General features: G+C 38.2%; 1 protein-coding gene across 4 annotated transcripts in view; it reads right to left on the bottom strand.

Moving 5' to 3' along the window:
* The window catches only part of adgrb3 (adhesion G protein-coupled receptor B3), a 184,554-nt gene extending 175,716 nt beyond the window's left edge, over positions 1-8,838 (bottom strand). For 3 of the 4 annotated variants that reach the window (XM_016456525.1, XM_016456523.1, XM_016456524.1), the window contains exons 1-2: positions 6,373-6,866; positions 3,838-4,603 (exon numbers count right to left, since the gene is read on the bottom strand). In XM_016456525.1, coding sequence (XP_016312011.1) covers positions 3,838-4,588 — 751 coding nt within the window. In that variant the 5' untranslated portion in view covers positions 4,589-4,603; positions 6,373-6,866. Of the gene's footprint in view, positions 1-3,837; positions 4,604-6,372; positions 6,867-8,737 lie in introns of those variants that run through there. The other variant, XM_016456522.1, reaches the window with a different exon arrangement.
* Between the last annotated feature and the right edge of the window lie 9,359 nt (positions 8,839-18,197).

The raw sequence follows: 18,197 nt of genomic DNA on the forward strand, positions 1-18,197 counted from the left end.
TAAATAAAAAAAAAATATATATATATATATATACATATTCAGAAATAACTTATTGCACACGTAAAATGAGTTGTGAACTAAATTTTACACTGACTTTAAAACCTTTTTTTTTTTCATTAAAAAAATACACCTCAAGCACAACCATAACATTTTACATCTAAAAATAAGAAAGAAAAAAAAAAAAGACTAGACAAAAATGGATGCACGCATTCTCTCTTCAAGAAGTGACTAGAATTCAAGATGGCCTCCAAGTTGAGGGAACAATGGTGATGAACATGATGCGCTGTGACTACTGATCCAAAGTGAATAAAAGACGGCACTATGCAGTGGAGATGCAGAGCCTTCTCATGGCCCCTGGCATCCATAAAAGGGGCCTCGCTCTTCTAAACTACCAATAAGCAAGCAGTGTTATCTTCAATATCTTTTTTGGGTTGTAACAATAAAACCAAAGGGTTTAAGACAAATTTCTCTGCAAATGCAACAGTAAGAAAGTCTACAAATAATTAATCGGCGCAATGATGCAATCCACCCAGCACTCAGAGGTCAGAGAAAACTAAATAAATCATCTCGCTTTTCATTCTCATTTGTAACCATTCGCGTTTCTCTGAAATCTGACATTTTAAATTCCAGTGGGTGTATATTATCACATGTGCATGACTCAGCACAAACTGACACACTGTGGACGTGCACTTCATTAGCATCAGCCGAATTCCCCTTTCTTGCTCCGCAACACGCTCTGGAGCCCTGGGCCTGACAAGGGTCGTTTGCACAAAGTGGCAGTTCAGTTCCCCCACAGATCGGAGTGCAAGGGGCCCGGACCCTGCAGTGCAGTCAGGCAAGTTTCTTCTCCAGAAATGGTCAGGCAAAAGAGCAAACGGCCACTGCTGTCTGAGGGCAGCCCAGTGGTGGAGAGAGAGAGACAGAGAGTAATGAGAAACAGCCTCGAGACGTTGCTCATCTTCTCCAGCAGGGCTTCATTTGTGACTAATTTAGGAGACACAACTTGAAGCGTTTGACTTTGAGCCATCACATCAAGTGTCACTGTGCCTGGAGAGGAGATGATACAGAAATAAAGAGAAGAAATGCCACTTGCTGATAATAAGAATGTGAGATTGCCCGCATGTCCCATATATGGCCACCACACAAAAGCAAGGAGCCCTATGGGGACCATTGCTTAAAAAGATCATCCATAACAAGACTGTGGTACAAAAATAACTCCATGCCAAGTAAAATATGAGTTACATTGGTGCATGAACAATATAAAGAACTTGGAAGCGGGAAAAATATTAAATAATGCTTAAATGCCTTAAAATCTTTACCGCAAATGGTCAACATTTGAGAATAACTTCATTCAAAGCCATTTAATCTGTTATTTTTTTTCACCCCCAAGTCCTTTATGTCACATCAGACAACCATGTCATATCAGGTTGAATACTGGAGCTGTGAATAAATTGTGGCAGCTTGCTTTATAGACTACCTTGCTGTGCAAAACTAGCCTTGGCATCCCATTTTCCCAACCGCGGTTTCAAGGCCAAGGTTGACATTTCTACAGAAATCTCTAGTTTGAATGTATAAAGGCTGATGAGATGGATTTCACTGCTGTTTATGTGTGGGTGACGTTCTTGTCAACTTTTGTCAAAAAGTACCACATTGAAAATGGCTTCCAACTCCAAATGTAAAGATTCAAACATTCTAAAAGGGTATAAAAGCCTTTCCAGGTTACATTAGCGCTGATCAAAGATGTGCCCTCAAACAAATGACTATTTGGCTGTTTTAGATTCAGATCTGTTTACTGAAATTCTGGTTAGTTATTGTCAAAAACATCAACCTGTTTGAGGCCATGTTCAACAAACCTAACGTGTTAATATACCAACAAAACCATAAATCCGTTACTGCAATATTCCTACAAACAGCTAATGCCTGCTCAAGTGCATTTAATGTGCACCAGCATCATAATTATCCATTATGCAAGTCTAATATGTTTCTACATTTCAAAACACTTTACTTCCATCCTTAGCGAGGCAGCATTTCAAACACTGGTGTTATCATAAAGTATAATCAAGCTCATGTTTTTGCTGGCTTGCTGGATATCATCCTGCAGAGTGCAATGAACCAGAAAACCAGTTTTTAGTGATCCTCTCAGTGCCCCATTCAAAGGCCACACTTTGTTACCATGCACACAACCAGGCGTGAGGGATATCAAAGACAACCATTTATTTTGGACCCGCTCTGTACAGATCTTTTTTTGTTGTGGCTGTTTGAAGGCGTGTGCTGCTGAACGCTCATCCGGGAGGGCAGAAGCTTCATTCTGACACTACTGCGGGGCTGTGTGCTCTTTTAAACCTGTGATAGCAATCCACTAAAGCCTCCGCTCTATAAATAGAAGCTTTCAGTGTAATCTTCGAGAGAGAAAAAAGAAAAAATAAGCTGGAGCATTTAAGCTTCTCTTAACATGTAGATAGCTGAAAGTTATTGAAACATTACTTTTTAATGGTAAAGCTATATTTCCAGTGCCTATAATGATGACTGAAATGCCTTGAGATGAGACTTCTGTTTAAGAATTCATAGATACAGAAAGATTTATATTAATTATAGAGTCTGTGACATAATAAAACGCTCACACAATAACTGGGGAACAAAATAATCAATGGCTTAATCTTCATTTCAAGCTTGATTCATATTTAAAACATTACCAAATGAAAATCTCTCTCAGTTACGAGATCGTAAATGGAATACGACACAGTTTGGAATGGAATATAAAGCTAATTTGAAAAGGGGGATGAAAAACGAAATTGGGGGCCTACTTAACTCAACTGAACCTTGATAATTCCAAAGCACCGTGTTCCGCTTGATCGGGAAAGCTGCCACCTTCTCCCTAGGGGGTTATTATTTTCAGCTAGTGAAACCAGAATGCCATAGGACGGTTACTCCCTCCCTCTCTCTCTCTCGCCACCTCATTATTCATTATTTTTGAATCACTGTGCTGGGATTGAAGTGAGACTGTCAGCATCCATTCTCTGCCAACCATCTCTGTGAGCTGTTGTCCTTTCACAGTTTGCTGGGTCATCCCTGCCTCCAGTTGATCTCTAACTTGTGCCAGTTGTGAAATGTTACAGATGCTAATTAGCTGTAATGTCGGTGACCCTGATACAAGTCCATTATGCATCATCCCCCCATCAGAAATGTTTATTGCTAGCAAATTCCTTCAAAGGCATTTGTGGCTATCTGTTGCTGCCAGCATCCGTGGCTAGAGACAAAGCTGGACAGCAGAGGGACAACTGATCGCTTGTCATTGATGGAGGCTGACAGCAGCATAACAATTAAGTTTAGGCCAAAAGGCTAAGTATGGTGTCAAATGCTTTGACTCCGTTCATTTCCAACAGTATTCAATAATTCTTTTTTTTTTTTTTTGTCTTTTGGATTTGCAATTAAGTAGTGAACTCTGAATTCCAATAAACATGTCAACGGTTTATTATATTAAATGATAAAAGAGATGACATGATGTAAAATACATTAGACTTAGTACCCCTTTTCCAAAAAAACATGAATTAGTTAATTAATGAATCGCCATCCAGGTTGTTACACTTTTGACATAACATAAAAACATAAAATACATCAAGAGAGGACATTCCTGCTCTGTACACCCAGAAATTGTTGTAAAACTAAACAAACAAAAAAAAGTCATAGTCATCAGTAGCAGAGCACAGTGAGCTGTTTTGGTGTTCTTTTATGTGGAAGGGTGGAGGAATACAAAGGGGCATCATAAAGACACAGTATAATTAAGCTGTGAAATGATCTCCAGCGTTAAAGGCCTGCAGCTGTCTGGTTCATACTCACCCTCCTTGGATGGGCGCCGCACCTCCGCGCTCAGATTGCACACCTGAGCTGAGCGCACCTGAGGAGTCAGGCATCCTTCGGTTTGGGGATTTAAAGGCAACAGCACGTTACTGAGCATCAGCATGCTTTCAGATTCCCCATCACCTAAATGTTGAGGGCAGGTGCATTTAGCATAGACTATTCCACACGATTCAGCTTTCTCTCCTTTCAAGCAGTTTTCCAACCACGTGCATAACACCTGACATCCAAACTGACTCGGACTCGCCTTGTTTAAAACCACAAACTCCACCACAGACCTTTCCTCCTCCTCTGTCTTCTTTTTCATCAATCCGTTATAGTCGTAGGGAAACACTCGCCGGAGCTGCACGAAATTTTTGTCGTAATGCAAAAACACATAAATATTCTTGGCGTCATCACACAGGTGCACGATGGACTCGTTGATCCTCAACAGCTCGTTGATCTTCTCGTGAGAGAAGTGATCGAACTGGTAAGCCAGCAGAGAGAATTCAGAACAGCTAATTTCTCGTTTGTAAAGTTTTAGGTAGATGCTGTATTTGGTAGGATCTGGGTTCTCCAACGTCCAAGTGCAGTTTGTGAAGTTCTTGGGAAACATTTCATTTATCGAGTAAGATCCATAGATAACTCCTTTTACCAGCGTGGAACACCAAAAATCTTGGGCACCAGTATATCCAAACATAACCAGGAGATAGGTGGAAAATATATAAATCAACAGATTACGAACAGCCTTCATCCTATGTCATTTGGCCTGCAAGAGAAACAGAGATGCACTACGTTTATTGTCAGCCTATGTGGGTGTGAAGTGATGCTTTGTCAAAGAGTTTCAGTCTAAGATCTCCTAACTATCCAATTTAGCTTTGTGTTAAACTACATTGTTCGTTTGAATCTCTCTGTATTATATAAAAGACGTTTTTCACTATTTTCAATCATAAACTACCATCTCGATTTTATGGAGATTCAAACTATCCTTTCCATGGGAATGTACCACATTTCGGATAAACATTGCCACCTTGTGGTGTTTAATAAATTGGGGGTAATAACTTTGGGCACCTGCTGTGGCAGGATAAAACTGCATGATATTTAGCAATCAAATGATCATTTGATATGATCATTACACACTGAATGATCTTTACAGTGTTTAAATGACTGACAGTGTCGGACACAATGATCATTGACATGCATTAGCTTTATGGTCGTTATATTAAATAGCGACTCGTTCGTTTGGAAAGATAAAAAAAGGCTGGCATTACATGTCACCAACAAAAAGACATTTTGGCACAATAAAACGTTTTGGTTTTTTATTCACTCGAGGGTAATGTGTCGCAATTCTGCAGTGATCTACATGTCCGACCGCATAATAATCATCTACATATATGTCTGCTCAGGGATTTCTATTCAACTAAAATAAACCACATACATTTACTAAATATCGTCTTTTATATAATGCAGAGAGATCATATCCGATTGACCGGATGGACTATAATGTCGTGATGATCTATGTAATGATTAAAGCAGCGTTACTTTCACCATCTAATTCCCTTACTGAACGCAATCTATGATTTCCATGAGGCAAAAACTTTGATTTCGATGTAATGCATTTGTCTCCGCGACGATCTGCTGTACGTAATTCATCATAATGTGCGCAAATGTGTTGAATTCCCAAATATTCTAGGAGTCTGAAAGAAAGGCGGCGGAGAGGGAGAGAGAAAGAGAGAGAAAGAGAGAGGGAGATCCAGCAGAAGAGAAAATCTATTCGATGTCCTGTTTGCATGAATCCTGCAGGCATTGCAGCTGTGTGCAGTGTCACAGCATTCCCAGAGCGAGCCTTTATTTTCACTCTTTAATCACCTTAAATGCGGCACTACTTGTACGACATCGCAAAACGCGTACGATGTAATATACAGAGAGGTTATACACGACTATATAGGACGAGATAGGACTATATTGGCGCACATTGCAACCATACTTTTCCTTTACATCCGATGTCTTGTCGCGCACTTGCACTTTTCGTTGATTATTACGGGAGCGTTCCAGTTTGTCGCGTCACGATCAGTAATATGAACGGATCAGAAAAAGCCGTAGCGACAGAAATAAATAGATAAAAACTGCAGCGACGTCTTTTCATATTCATACTCTTTTACAAAACCCAAGAAGTCTAGCGTGATTGTCAATCGTCAGTTTTGGGGGGTGCAAACCTGAATGTGGTCACCAAAACGGATTTTACGAAATACAGTCGGCGCCAAACTCGATTCTATGTCATTTTCCTGCGAAACTCGTCGATCATCGTTTAACTTTACACTGGCCCTGGTAACGTTCGAGTCCTTCGAAAGATTAACGTAGTTTGTAGGCTATTGCATTCATTAGAATGAACTATGGAACTCAGATCTTTAACTCGTTTGTGCATTGAAGAGGGATAATCTTGGGCGAGGGCCATCTCATTGTCGTTCAAACCTACCTATTTATCAATTTACTTATTTATAATAATAATAATTAATAATAATAATAAACAGGTCTTACCTTGCACTCTGAAAGCTATGGCTATTTTCCCCACATACTTGGAAACATCCTTTTAGAAATGAAACGTGTCGCTCCCCTGCGAATCGATATCTCCCATTGCCGATGATAGAAGTCTAGAGCAACAAGATGGTCAGTGAGCAAAAATGCATTAGACTCCAGGCTGGATCATCATCTCGCTCCTTTTTTTTTCTTCCCACCTCAACGCAACCAAGTGATGAGAGCGCAACAGAAGTGAGCAGACACTAGAACGAGGGCTAAAAATGTTGTGAATCTCGACTGATCGTTAGTCGTTGTCTGCCCGTCCCTCAAGAGATGCCCAGGTCGGGTAGCAGGTAGAGCGCAATCCCTGACGGATGGAGGATGCTGCTGACTCGCTGTGGAGTGAGATGGAAAGCGCTTTCTCGCCGAGCCTCAGGACTGGAGCTGCAATATCACGTCACTGCCACTAAGATAAGGCACGTATGGACGTCTCGAGCTGCGTCTCTCACCATCTCACCCCCTTCCCCTGGATAACATAGAAACTCTTTTCTATGGGAAAATCAAGGCAGAGGAATGTCCCTCGGACTGGAACTAACGACACGGTGCCTTTTCTGCGACCGCCTGGACTATTTTAGCAGAAGCCAATGGAATTATAATTCATAAGAGGCTTGTTTCCGGGGGAATTATGTTTTTGCATGAGATTTTGAGAGATACGTACAGGAACTCGTGAAGTTGCTTCATCTTTTTCATCATCGCGCCATCATAAAGAATTAGATTTTTTTGGTCTCGAGAAAGAAAATAGCTACTGTATTAGCCTAGTTGTGTTCATCGAAAAATTTGTAGTCACTGAGAATATACTGATTTTCAAAGGACAACAAAACTTGCTGAACTTGGGAGATACATCGACGTATAAGCTTAGCCTACTTCAGAAGGGACTATCGTGGATATTTTTCCATATGGGCTATGAATGTTGATTTTGATGTTTCTTTGTCTTCCAGAGTGGGTTTGTAATTACAGTGAGCCATCTGTACAAGAATTCACCAGGAGATAGTTTCAAACAAAATATCATAGGTACAGTTATTTTTCATACAATAAAATTGTGACAAAGCTCTTGTCTTGTCAAAAAAAAAAGAATAAAATAACATTCTGAAGAACACAGTTTTAATCTATTAGGGTAGTAGCAATAAGATTTGTATTTTGGAGACGTGTACGAGGGTGATCTCAGTCGATTTATTCCGCGACAGACCTCTAAAACCACATAGGTAAGGCAGGTTACTTCAGATAAACATGTCACAATGACGGACTTTTAGCAACGTAACGCAAAAGAGCATTAGCAGCGTGCTATTGTTACCTAGGTAGAGTATTTAGCGACAAGCGCAAATACGCGCTCTGACTGATTTGTAACAATGCCAATACCAAACCGTTTTAAAAACACGTTGGAAACTAGACACTTGCATTAAAAAATTATTTTAACAACATTTCGATTTGGGAGAAACAGCAAATAGCCGTAGGCCTATTCCGTAAAATAGCTCGCCAAATAACAAAGGCAATACATATTTTTTTTTTTTTAAGGACTACCTAAGGTCACCAATTCCTCTTCGGAAATGATGCCCCAGTTTCGCAAAGGACAAACAAGTTGGAGATGGATGGAAGATGCTCACGCTGCAGTTGGATGAACTGGACACACATTTACAGGCAATAGGAATACTTTTACAGTAAACAATTTTGACAGTTTTAAAGTTTCTGCTACTCATTACAATGTATAAAACTACCGGCTAGTTTGATATACAAGACCAATACTGAAATAAACAAATAAATAAATTAATTAAAAATTGCAGTAGCCTAATATTAATACTGATCCAGGTCCTCCGAGGTCATTTTCACTAAAATCGATAACTGAGACGACAGATGGCATTAGTTCCTATAATGCTAAGGATACAACATTGGCACTTGGTAAAGGTCTGGTAAAGCTGCGATTTTTTAAACCCTTTTTTTTTAAATAATTGTATACATAAAAATGAATAGGCCTACTAAAGATATTTCCAATGTTCTCAGTTATAAAAGCAGACACCAAACAATCAAAACAATAACAAAAAGGTACAATATCAAATTTTAGGCCTACTTTTTGTTTGGTAAACATGGTAAGTACATGCTATAACTTATTTAATTTGCTCCTGGCTTTTAATGTAGATCTATATAAACAATGGATACAAGCAACCCACAGTAATATTTTCGCAGCATACAGATTAAATGATTCATATAATTACTAAGTTATGGCTGTATAGTTCACTGCATGGCCAGAGGTAGCTACAATCTCATGAACACTAATCAAGTCTTTCTCGTATGTATTTAGCCTGTGACAAGGTCATTAAAACATCAAACTAACCTGATCAGAGGAAAGCTGACTACAGCCTTGAGCTTTCATCTCTTAGAGGCTTTAGTCTTTATTTCAGCCCAATCAACATCATGGTCCTATCAGTAGTGTTGCTTTTGTCAACGAAAATTATGACTAAATATCGTCGTCAACGAACCTTTATCACGTGACGAAAACGAGACGAGACGCAACGTAAATGCTGGTCATGTGACGATGACTATAATTAAATGTATAATGCAATATTGTTGACGAATAAAAACGAGACTAAATGTGGTTTACAAAATAAAAACTATGCTAAAATGTCTCTTCATTTTCGTTGACCAAAACGAGACGAGACGAAACGAAATGTTATAACGTTATTTCGTCTCGTTTAGTCGCGTTATTATTATTATTTTGCAGTATTTCTGTTTCTTGTGTCTCACTTCAGGGGCTGGATCAGGTCGCACTGCGCAGACGCAGGCGACGTCACTTCCTCAAGCCCCACTCGCGGCATTATTTATCAGTATCATGGTTTCAGTGTAAGATGGCTTGGATGAGGAGCTGGCACGGCCATTAAGACTTTGACCTCTGATAGTAGCTCAAATTATTGTGCTTTATAGGTTCAGTCTTGGGAACTGTCCTCATGTTGTTGTGTAAATCTGATTAATTTTTACAGAAAGTGTCTGAAGACCTGCTCTATTTATGCTTACTGAGTGAATAAATCTAATAGTCCACAGGATTACTCCACTTGGGACTGGTTTTGTATATTGTAATTCTCCTGACATCCTTCCTTGACTTGTTTAATGTATCATTCTCAGGTTTAATGTGTCACAGATGTGTTTACACAAATCATGAAATTGTCAGTAAAAAATAGAGATGCATTATACAGAAATACAGAAAAGAAAATTGTCATCACTCTATAGTTCCTTCAAAAGATCTACACTATAAACAGGAAGATTTTACAAAAACAATTTTTGTGTGTTTTGCAGAATAAAGCAATGCATACAGGTTTGAAACAGTATGATGGTGAGTAAATAATGGCAGATTTGTTTTTTTAATTTCAACTATCCCTTTAAGACAAACACATACATTTCTAAATGGGTGCGGGCTCATATCAGTTCTATTGCTTGCTTAAATCTTGCTAGTTTGTGACTTATCTTGCTTTAGACTTTATTAAATATCCTGTAATATTTGTGATCCTAACTAATTGAAAAGCAGGTTATTTGCAGTTGAATATTTATGTAGCACGAAAGATGGCAAAAGATCGTAATTTATTGAATAATCTCTTCATGGTGTGAAAATCTTTAATTTGACATTTACGCACACAAGTCATTGTATAGAGTCAACAAGAAAAATCTTTTTAATCAAATACCTAAGTAATTGATTTAAATGTCAGTGATGAGTGACATGTGAAAGTCTATTAACAACAGAAAAAAAGCCAGAAAAATAATTAGTTACATAAACATTTCAATGACATGGTGTAATTGTTTTTTTCTGTTTCCCATGCGCCTGCAACAGTCATTTCATAAGCACCAAACTGGATAATTGACAGTATGAAGTGTTTTTAAAACCACCGGGAGGTGTACCACCCATTTACAGAGAGGACACGATTATTGCTGTCATCTATAAAGTCCATACAAAGATTTTTATCAGTAGCAATCTGTCAAAGCACAGGCACTAAGAAACAGGACTGATATAAAACTGCAGACATAACAGATTTACACCCTTCATAGCAACAACTCTGTCAAAAAAAATCTATATTCACTGTAAACTGTAATTGTACTTCTGATTTCCATGTCATAAAGGTTTGCAAATAATTAATTTATCATCTTAATGATTTTTTTTTTCTGTTGAGCAAATGCATAGAATTTGATAATTAACATCCACAATTTTCTTTCTTGTCCACCCTCAAAAACTCCATCTCATTTACAATTAATACAGAAAATGTACCAAAAAAGACAATATCAGAACATATCACACCCGTTCTGAAATATGTGCATTGAAGAATTGCTATTGAATTAGACAAACAAACAAAGCTGCTAAATGATGCCATTAAATTATGCAATAACATTGAAGAGGTTATGCTATACAGTAAAGGCTAGAGGTTGACATAATTATGAAATATGTTTACCTTTCAGATAATGAATCTGAATTTGAAAGGAATTGGCCAAAATAAATAAATAACATAAATATCAGCATAAATAAAGTATTCTGGAAATGAAGTGCTCCACCTCCATGGTCCACAAACATTGATGACATGTGATTCAATATATAAGAATATAAATACTATCTTGAGTCATATATTTAATTTCAGTTGTACTTCCTTACATCCAAATTCTGCATCCTGTTCACAACCTCAATTCAAATTCAAATCAAATTGGAATTAGATTGGATTGGAATTGAAAAGCTTTTTTAATTCATTTCTGACTAGCACACAACCTTGGTTTGTAGCTTTGTTGAATTCTGTATGCCAAGTGTTGATACGTGTTTACCTTGTTGACAACTCATAATAAAAGTTCACCACAGCTAACAACAACTCAGCTCCTCACAACAGCATCAGAAACACTCCACACTCTATAATTGTTTATAGGAGGTTATATTGTTTCAGCAACTCACATAGAGTGTAGATTGCAAGTTGATGAGCCTTAAGAGTCAATCATAATGCAATAACCCAGTGCAACCAATTGTGTTTTACTGTAACTCCATTACACCGACCTAGAGAAAATTAAATAAAAATAAGATCTGAGTTGCAGCCAAAGTGAACCATAACGAAAACTCTATTTATACTATTACCACACAATGTGCTACAATGTCTGTTTATCTTTTATTAATTTTTGCATGTTCTATTTGCGTATTCTATGTACAGTACTGTATACAATGTTTCAATGAACAATACAAAGAATGTATTTATAATTCTTGTTCTTGTTCTGTTCAACAAAGGACATACATATATATTTGCAGAACAAGAACACATTGTTTTAATAATGGACATATGGTGCCTAATAATTTCTTTCTCATTATCCGCATAGCTGTAGCAATAACACTTGACCTTAAATTACTGCAAGCATTTTAAGTCCTTGAGCACCATGCATGATGCCTCACCTTCAACCCAAACTTTCATCAGCTGAATGTCACATTGTGCTCCAAAGACCTTGAAGTTCAACAAAATAACCTCTGTTTTGTTACCAGTAGTCCTTATATATTTAGATCAGAGAAAATATGAATAATATTAATTGCTCAAGGAAATAGGAGGAAGCACTAACTGTATTCAGCAAACAGCTGTAAATGTAACAGAGGATTTTTCAATCCTACCCCCCAAAAAAAGTCCCCAATCTCAAATCACCACTTCTTGTTCATTAAAAATCAGTGATCTCTTGCTTCACAGATTGTGTTCCCCTGCCTTCGGTTGTTCTGGCATGGCTTGTGAGTGCTGCATCGAAAATCCTCCTCAGGCGGCCAGAGGAACATCAGGAGTGACCCGGAGGCGTCCCACATACAGCGGCCATAATGAAGAGCGGGGAGCTTTGGGAGCTTTGAGCTCAGTGAGCTGTGATGGAGGGGGAGAACTATTCAAAGCCTTATTGAAACATGAACACACTGAGAAGGGTGTCTCCTGTGAGGAACAGGGGCCAAATATCAGGCTGCAGGAGCCGCGGCGTCTTTCTCTGCCATGTCACGACCGTGCACTTTTTCCCCCCAAGGCTGCATTTGCCCTTGGAATCAGAGTGTTGCTAAAAAACTATTGCAAATAATATTGTGTTTTGGTGACAAATGGTTTCTGAGCATCCACATGTATTACTTTCAAGATCTCCAACCTACACTTCACCAACCAGATAAACACACACGCAAACCAGCGGAAGAACCTCGCCTCTGAATATTGTTGACATGAGACATGCGATTCCTCCCACTAGACATCTTGAACCAAATGAGTCAGGGGGAAAATTGAGATGAAAGGAAAGTCAGAAACAGAACTGAGTCTGGAGGAGAAAAAGGCTTTACTCTTTATTTGCTGTTTTTAGTACATGCATATTATAAACGAGTTTAAGACCATGTCTGGATTAAAACTGTAGTAAACAAACAGGATTTTAATGGACGTTACGTCCCTCCTCCACTGAAATCCCCAACCACAGAGCATGCAAACAAAAACAACCATGAAAGATTTGCAACAATATGGAAATCATTTGGCAAAGTGGCACAACCAAAGCTTGGAATCAAACTCTTACAAATCACACAGTTACAGAATTATCGGAAACTTTGAAAAATTAAAATGAAAGGTTCCAAAAAGGGGGTTTCGCAGCAATGGCGTAGAACCACCATTCTTGGATCCCCAAAGAATCTTTGAGTGAACAGAACAAATTTTTTCTTAGTGTGAAGAACATTTGAATGAATGAATGAATGAATGAATGACGCATTTATATATTTATATTTGAAAAATCTAAAGAATGTTTTTCCTCTCTAAAGAAACTTTTATGGAATGGTAAGGATCCATAGATGATAAAAGCTCTTCATAGATGCCAATAAAGAGCCTTTATTGTACTGTATTCTGTTAAAAACAATGGGATCTTCACAGGCAAATCCAAGACAACTCAAGTAGCATTCTGTCATGCAAACAACCTCACTAGCAACCTGTGACAGACACGAGTTCAGATATTTTAGTCGTAATACCTTTCTTAGTGTTTGAAGGGTGAAAAATGGCTCCCCTGAAGCAAGACTTGGTACTTTCCAATGACGTGTCAGCTTTCCCCCTAAAGTCCAACTTCTTATTACTTTGCTTCTTATTTGCCAACGTTATTGTTTCAGCCCACTGCTTTCCCCGAGATGAACCAGCAGCTATTATTCAGAGCGGTGGAATTAATTGGTGAATCTCTCACATGCTTTGAGAAATGAATAGATCTACATAATCAATTACACAGTGTGGGATGCTGCCAACAAAACTTTGGAGAAATGTCTGCTTCATGACAAAAGAAGAACTGTGGGGAGCGCAGGCAGAGAACGAAACGAAGCCTGACATGGTTGTATCAGATTTTTTTCAGGTAAAAAAATATGTTTCGGACTAGTTTGACTGTTTGCCCTCTTCTACAAAACTACTGCTCCACATTTCTGGAGGCCCAGCATGGAAGCTGTTGCGCATCAGCGCAACGGTTTCCTCTGGCTGCTGATGAAACATCATGACTTGTAATGTTCTGGCAGATGGTTGGGTTTTCATCACGTGGATGAATCTTACTGTGCCAATTAGTGTTTAGAAGACTCTCAAAGTGATAATCAAGCTTTGTTTCAGCTGTTTCGCATCGTATTTTACATGTTATGATATTGCATGCTTACTTTGAAATGTTATTGGAAATGTTATTGGCTCTCCCAGGAGTGAAACCGTAATTTAACTTAAGCTTGGTTACAACGGATATGACTCGCATACATCCAATATAAATTCTATGATGAAAATCATTTATAATGAGACTTTTATATGAAGGTTAATTATTGAGGCCATTTTATACAACTGAACTGCAATTATATATGTCATATAAAAGAAGGAAATGTACTCAAGCAACTCAAGCAATTAACATACACTTGCATTGCTCATTTTGGTCCCACTTTATATTAAGTGGCCTTAACTACTGTAACTACTGTTAGTAACTAGATGTGTACGTAGTAAGTAACCACAGTGTAAGTACACATTGGTACATAGTATCTAGAGCTGTAATATTTCTGTAACTACACACATGTAACAAACTCCGAATGGTTTGTGTAAGTACAAATGTGTAACAGGACATATATAACTACATTTTGTAACAACAACATGTATAAGAGTAATTGGAACCATTTGATCCAGGGGGGGGAGATGGATAGGTTGTAACTCCATTACACCGACCTAGAGAAAATTAAATAAAAATAAGATCTGAGTTGCAGCCAAAGTGAACCATAACGAAAACTCTATTTATACTATTACCACACAATGTGCTACAATGTCTGTTTATCTTTTATTAATTTTTGCATGTTCTATTTGCGTATTCTATGTACAGTACTGTATACAATGTTTCAATGAACAATACAAAGAATGTATTTATAATTCTTGTTCTTGTTCTGTTCAACAAAGGACATACATATATATTTGCAGAACAAGAACACATTGTTTTAATAATGGACATATGGTGCCTAATAATTTCTTTCTCATTATCCGCATAGCTGTAGCAATAACACTTGACCTTAAATTACTGCAAGCATTTTAAGTCCTTGAGCACCATGCATGATGCCTCACCTTCAACCCAAACTTTCATCAGCTGAATGTCACATTGTGCTCCAAAGACCTTGAAGTTCAACAAAATAACCTCTGTTTTGTTACCAGTAGTCCTTATATATTTAGATCAGAGAAAATATGAATAATATTAATTGCTCAAGGAAATAGGAGGAAGCACTAACTGTATTCAGCAAACAGCTGTAAATGTAACAGAGGATTTTTCAATCCTACCCCCCAAAAAAAGTCCCCAATCTCAAATCACCACTTCTTGTTCATTAAAAATCAGTGATCTCTTGCTTCACATGTTCCCTGCCTTTGGTTGTTCTGGCACGGCTTGTGAGTGCTGCATCGAAAATCCTCCTCAGGCGGCCAGAGGAACATCAGGAGTGACCCGGAGGCGTCCCACATACAGCGGCCATAATGAAGAGCGGGGAGCTTTGGGAGCTTTCAACTCAGTGAGCTGTGATGGTGAGGGAGAACTATTCAAAGCCTTATTGAAACATGAATACACTGAGAAGGATGTCTCCTGTGAGGAACAGGGGCCAAATATCAGGCTGCAGGAGCCGCGGCGTCTTTCTCTGCCATGTCACGACCGTGCACTTTTTCCCCCCAAGGCTGCATTTGCCCTTGGAATCAGAGTGTTGCTAAAAAACTATTGCAAATAATATTGTGTTTTGGTGACAAATGGTTTCTGAGCATCCACATGTATTACTTTCAAGATCTCCAACCTACACTTCACCAACCAGATAAACACACACGCAAACCAGCGGAAGAACCTCGCCTCTGAATATTGTTGACATGAGACATGCGATTCCTCCCACTAGACATCTTGAACCAAATGAGTCAGGGGGAAAATTGAGATGAAAGGAAAGTCAGAAACAGAATTGAGTCTGGAGGAGAAAAAAGCTTTACTCTTTATTTGCTGTTTTAGTACATGAATATTATAAATGAGTTTAAGACCAAGTCTGGATTAAAACTGTGGTAAACAAACAGGATTTTAATGGACGTTACGTCCCTCCTCCACTGAAATCCCCAACCACAGAGCATGCAAACAAAAACAACCATGAAAGATTTGCAACAATATGGAAATCATTTGGCAAAGTGGCACAACCAAAGCTTGGAATCAAACTCTTACAAATCACACAGTTACAGAATTATCGGAAACTTTGAAAAATTAAAATGAAAGGTTCCAAAAAGGGGGTTTCGCAGCAATGGCGTAGAACCACCATTCTTGGATCCCCAAAGAATCTTTGAGTGAACAGAACAAATTTTTTCTTAGTGTGAAGAACATTTGAATGAATGAATGAATGAATGAATGACGCATTTATATATTTATATTTGAAAAATCTAAAGAATGTTTTTCCTCTCTAAAGAAACTTTTATGGAATGGTAAGGATCCATAGATGATAAAAGCTCTTCATAGATGCCAATAAAGAGCCTTTATTGTACTGTATTCTGTTAAAAACAATGGGATCTTCACAGGCAAATCCAAGACAACTCAAGTAGCATTCTGTCATGCAAACAACCTCACTAGCAACCTGTGACAGACACGAGTTCAGATATTTTAGTCGTAATACCTTTCTTAGTGTTTGAAGGGTGAAAAATGGCTCCCCTGAAGCAAGACTTGGTACTTTCCAATGACGTGTCAGCTTTCCCCCTAAAGTCCAACTTCTTATTACTTTGCTTCTTATTTGCCAACGTTATTGTTTCAGCCCACTGCTTTCCCCGAGATGAACCAGCAGCTATTATTCAGAGCGGTGGAATTAATTGGTGAATCTCTCACATGCTTTGAGAAATGAATAGATCTACATAATCAATTACACAGTGTGGGATGCTGCCAACAAAACTTTGGAGAAATGTCTGCTTCATGACAAAAGAAGAACTGTGGGGAGCGCAGGCAGAGAACGAAACGAAGCCTGACATGGTTGTATCAGATTTTTTTCAGGTAAAAAAATATGTTTCGGACTAGTTTGACTGTTTGCCCTCTTCTACAAAACTACTGCTCCACATTTCTGGAGGCCCAGCATGGAAGCTGTTGCGCATCAGCGCAACGGTTTCCTCTGGCTGCTGATGAAACATCATGACTTGTAATGTTCTGGCAGATGGTTGGGTTTTCATCACGTGGATGAATCTTACTGTGCCAATTAGTGTTTAGAAGACTCTCAAAGTGATAATCAAGCTTTGTTTCAGCTGTTTCGCATCGTATTTTACATGTTATGATATTGCATGCTTACTTTGAAATGTTATTGGAAATGTTATTGGCTCTCCCAGGAGTGAAACCGTAATTTAACTTAAGCTTGGTTACAACGGATATGACTCGCATACATCCAATATAAATTCTATGATGAAAATCATTTATAATGAGACTTTTATATGAAGGTTAATTATTGAGGCCATTTTATACAACTGAACTGCAATTATATATGTCATATAAAAGAAGGAAATGTACTCAAGCAATTATTCCCCTTAACATACACTTGCATTGCTCATTTTGGTCCCACTTTATATTAAGTGGCCTTAACTACTGTGTACTTACATCAAAAAATAAGTACAATGTACTTACTGTGTTCATATGGTATTGCAAAACACTTTTGCTGGTATTGAGGTGGATACGGGTAAGGTTAGGGACAGGTTTGGTGGTATGGGTAGGTTTAAGGGTGGGTTAAGGTGTAAGGGATGGGTCAACAGTGTAATTATAAATGTAATTACAGAAATTAATTACAGATGTAATTACATGCAGGTATTTTTAAAATATAAGTACAATGTAAAAACATGTATGTACAGAATAAGTGCATTGTACCAAATTATTAATTTAAATGTAAGTACATGGTTGTTAAGGCCACTTAATATAAAGTGTGACCCTCATTTTTATTTCTACACTTCATTTCCTTCATGTGAAAACATGCACAGCCAATTCATAGCATGTTTTTTTTTTTTTATCAGCTTTAAGGCTGTTTTTTTTTTTATTATTATTCCCCGCTGAGGCACATAAACATAATACATGTGAACGTGTGAATGTTTTACAGATTTGTAGTATACCATTCAACCGTTCTTGGATCCTATCCTGGAAAAAAAATTGACAGGATCTATTTCACATGTCTATTAAAGAGCTGACATTTACATGTTTGTCTTCAGGCTCTAGCATTAGGCCAGCACTGATGCAGCTTAATTTCCTCTGTCAAGATGCCATGGTGCCTACGAGCGATTCTGGCGTGTGGCGTCTCTGTTCCGCTTCATCCCCTCACACCTGAGGCATTGCAG

This window comes from Sinocyclocheilus anshuiensis, unplaced genomic scaffold (assembly GCF_001515605.1).
Source record: "Sinocyclocheilus anshuiensis isolate Anshui unplaced genomic scaffold, SAMN03320099.WGS_v1.1 scaffold407, whole genome shotgun sequence".
NCBI lineage: Eukaryota > Metazoa > Chordata > Actinopteri > Cypriniformes > Cyprinidae > Sinocyclocheilus > Sinocyclocheilus anshuiensis.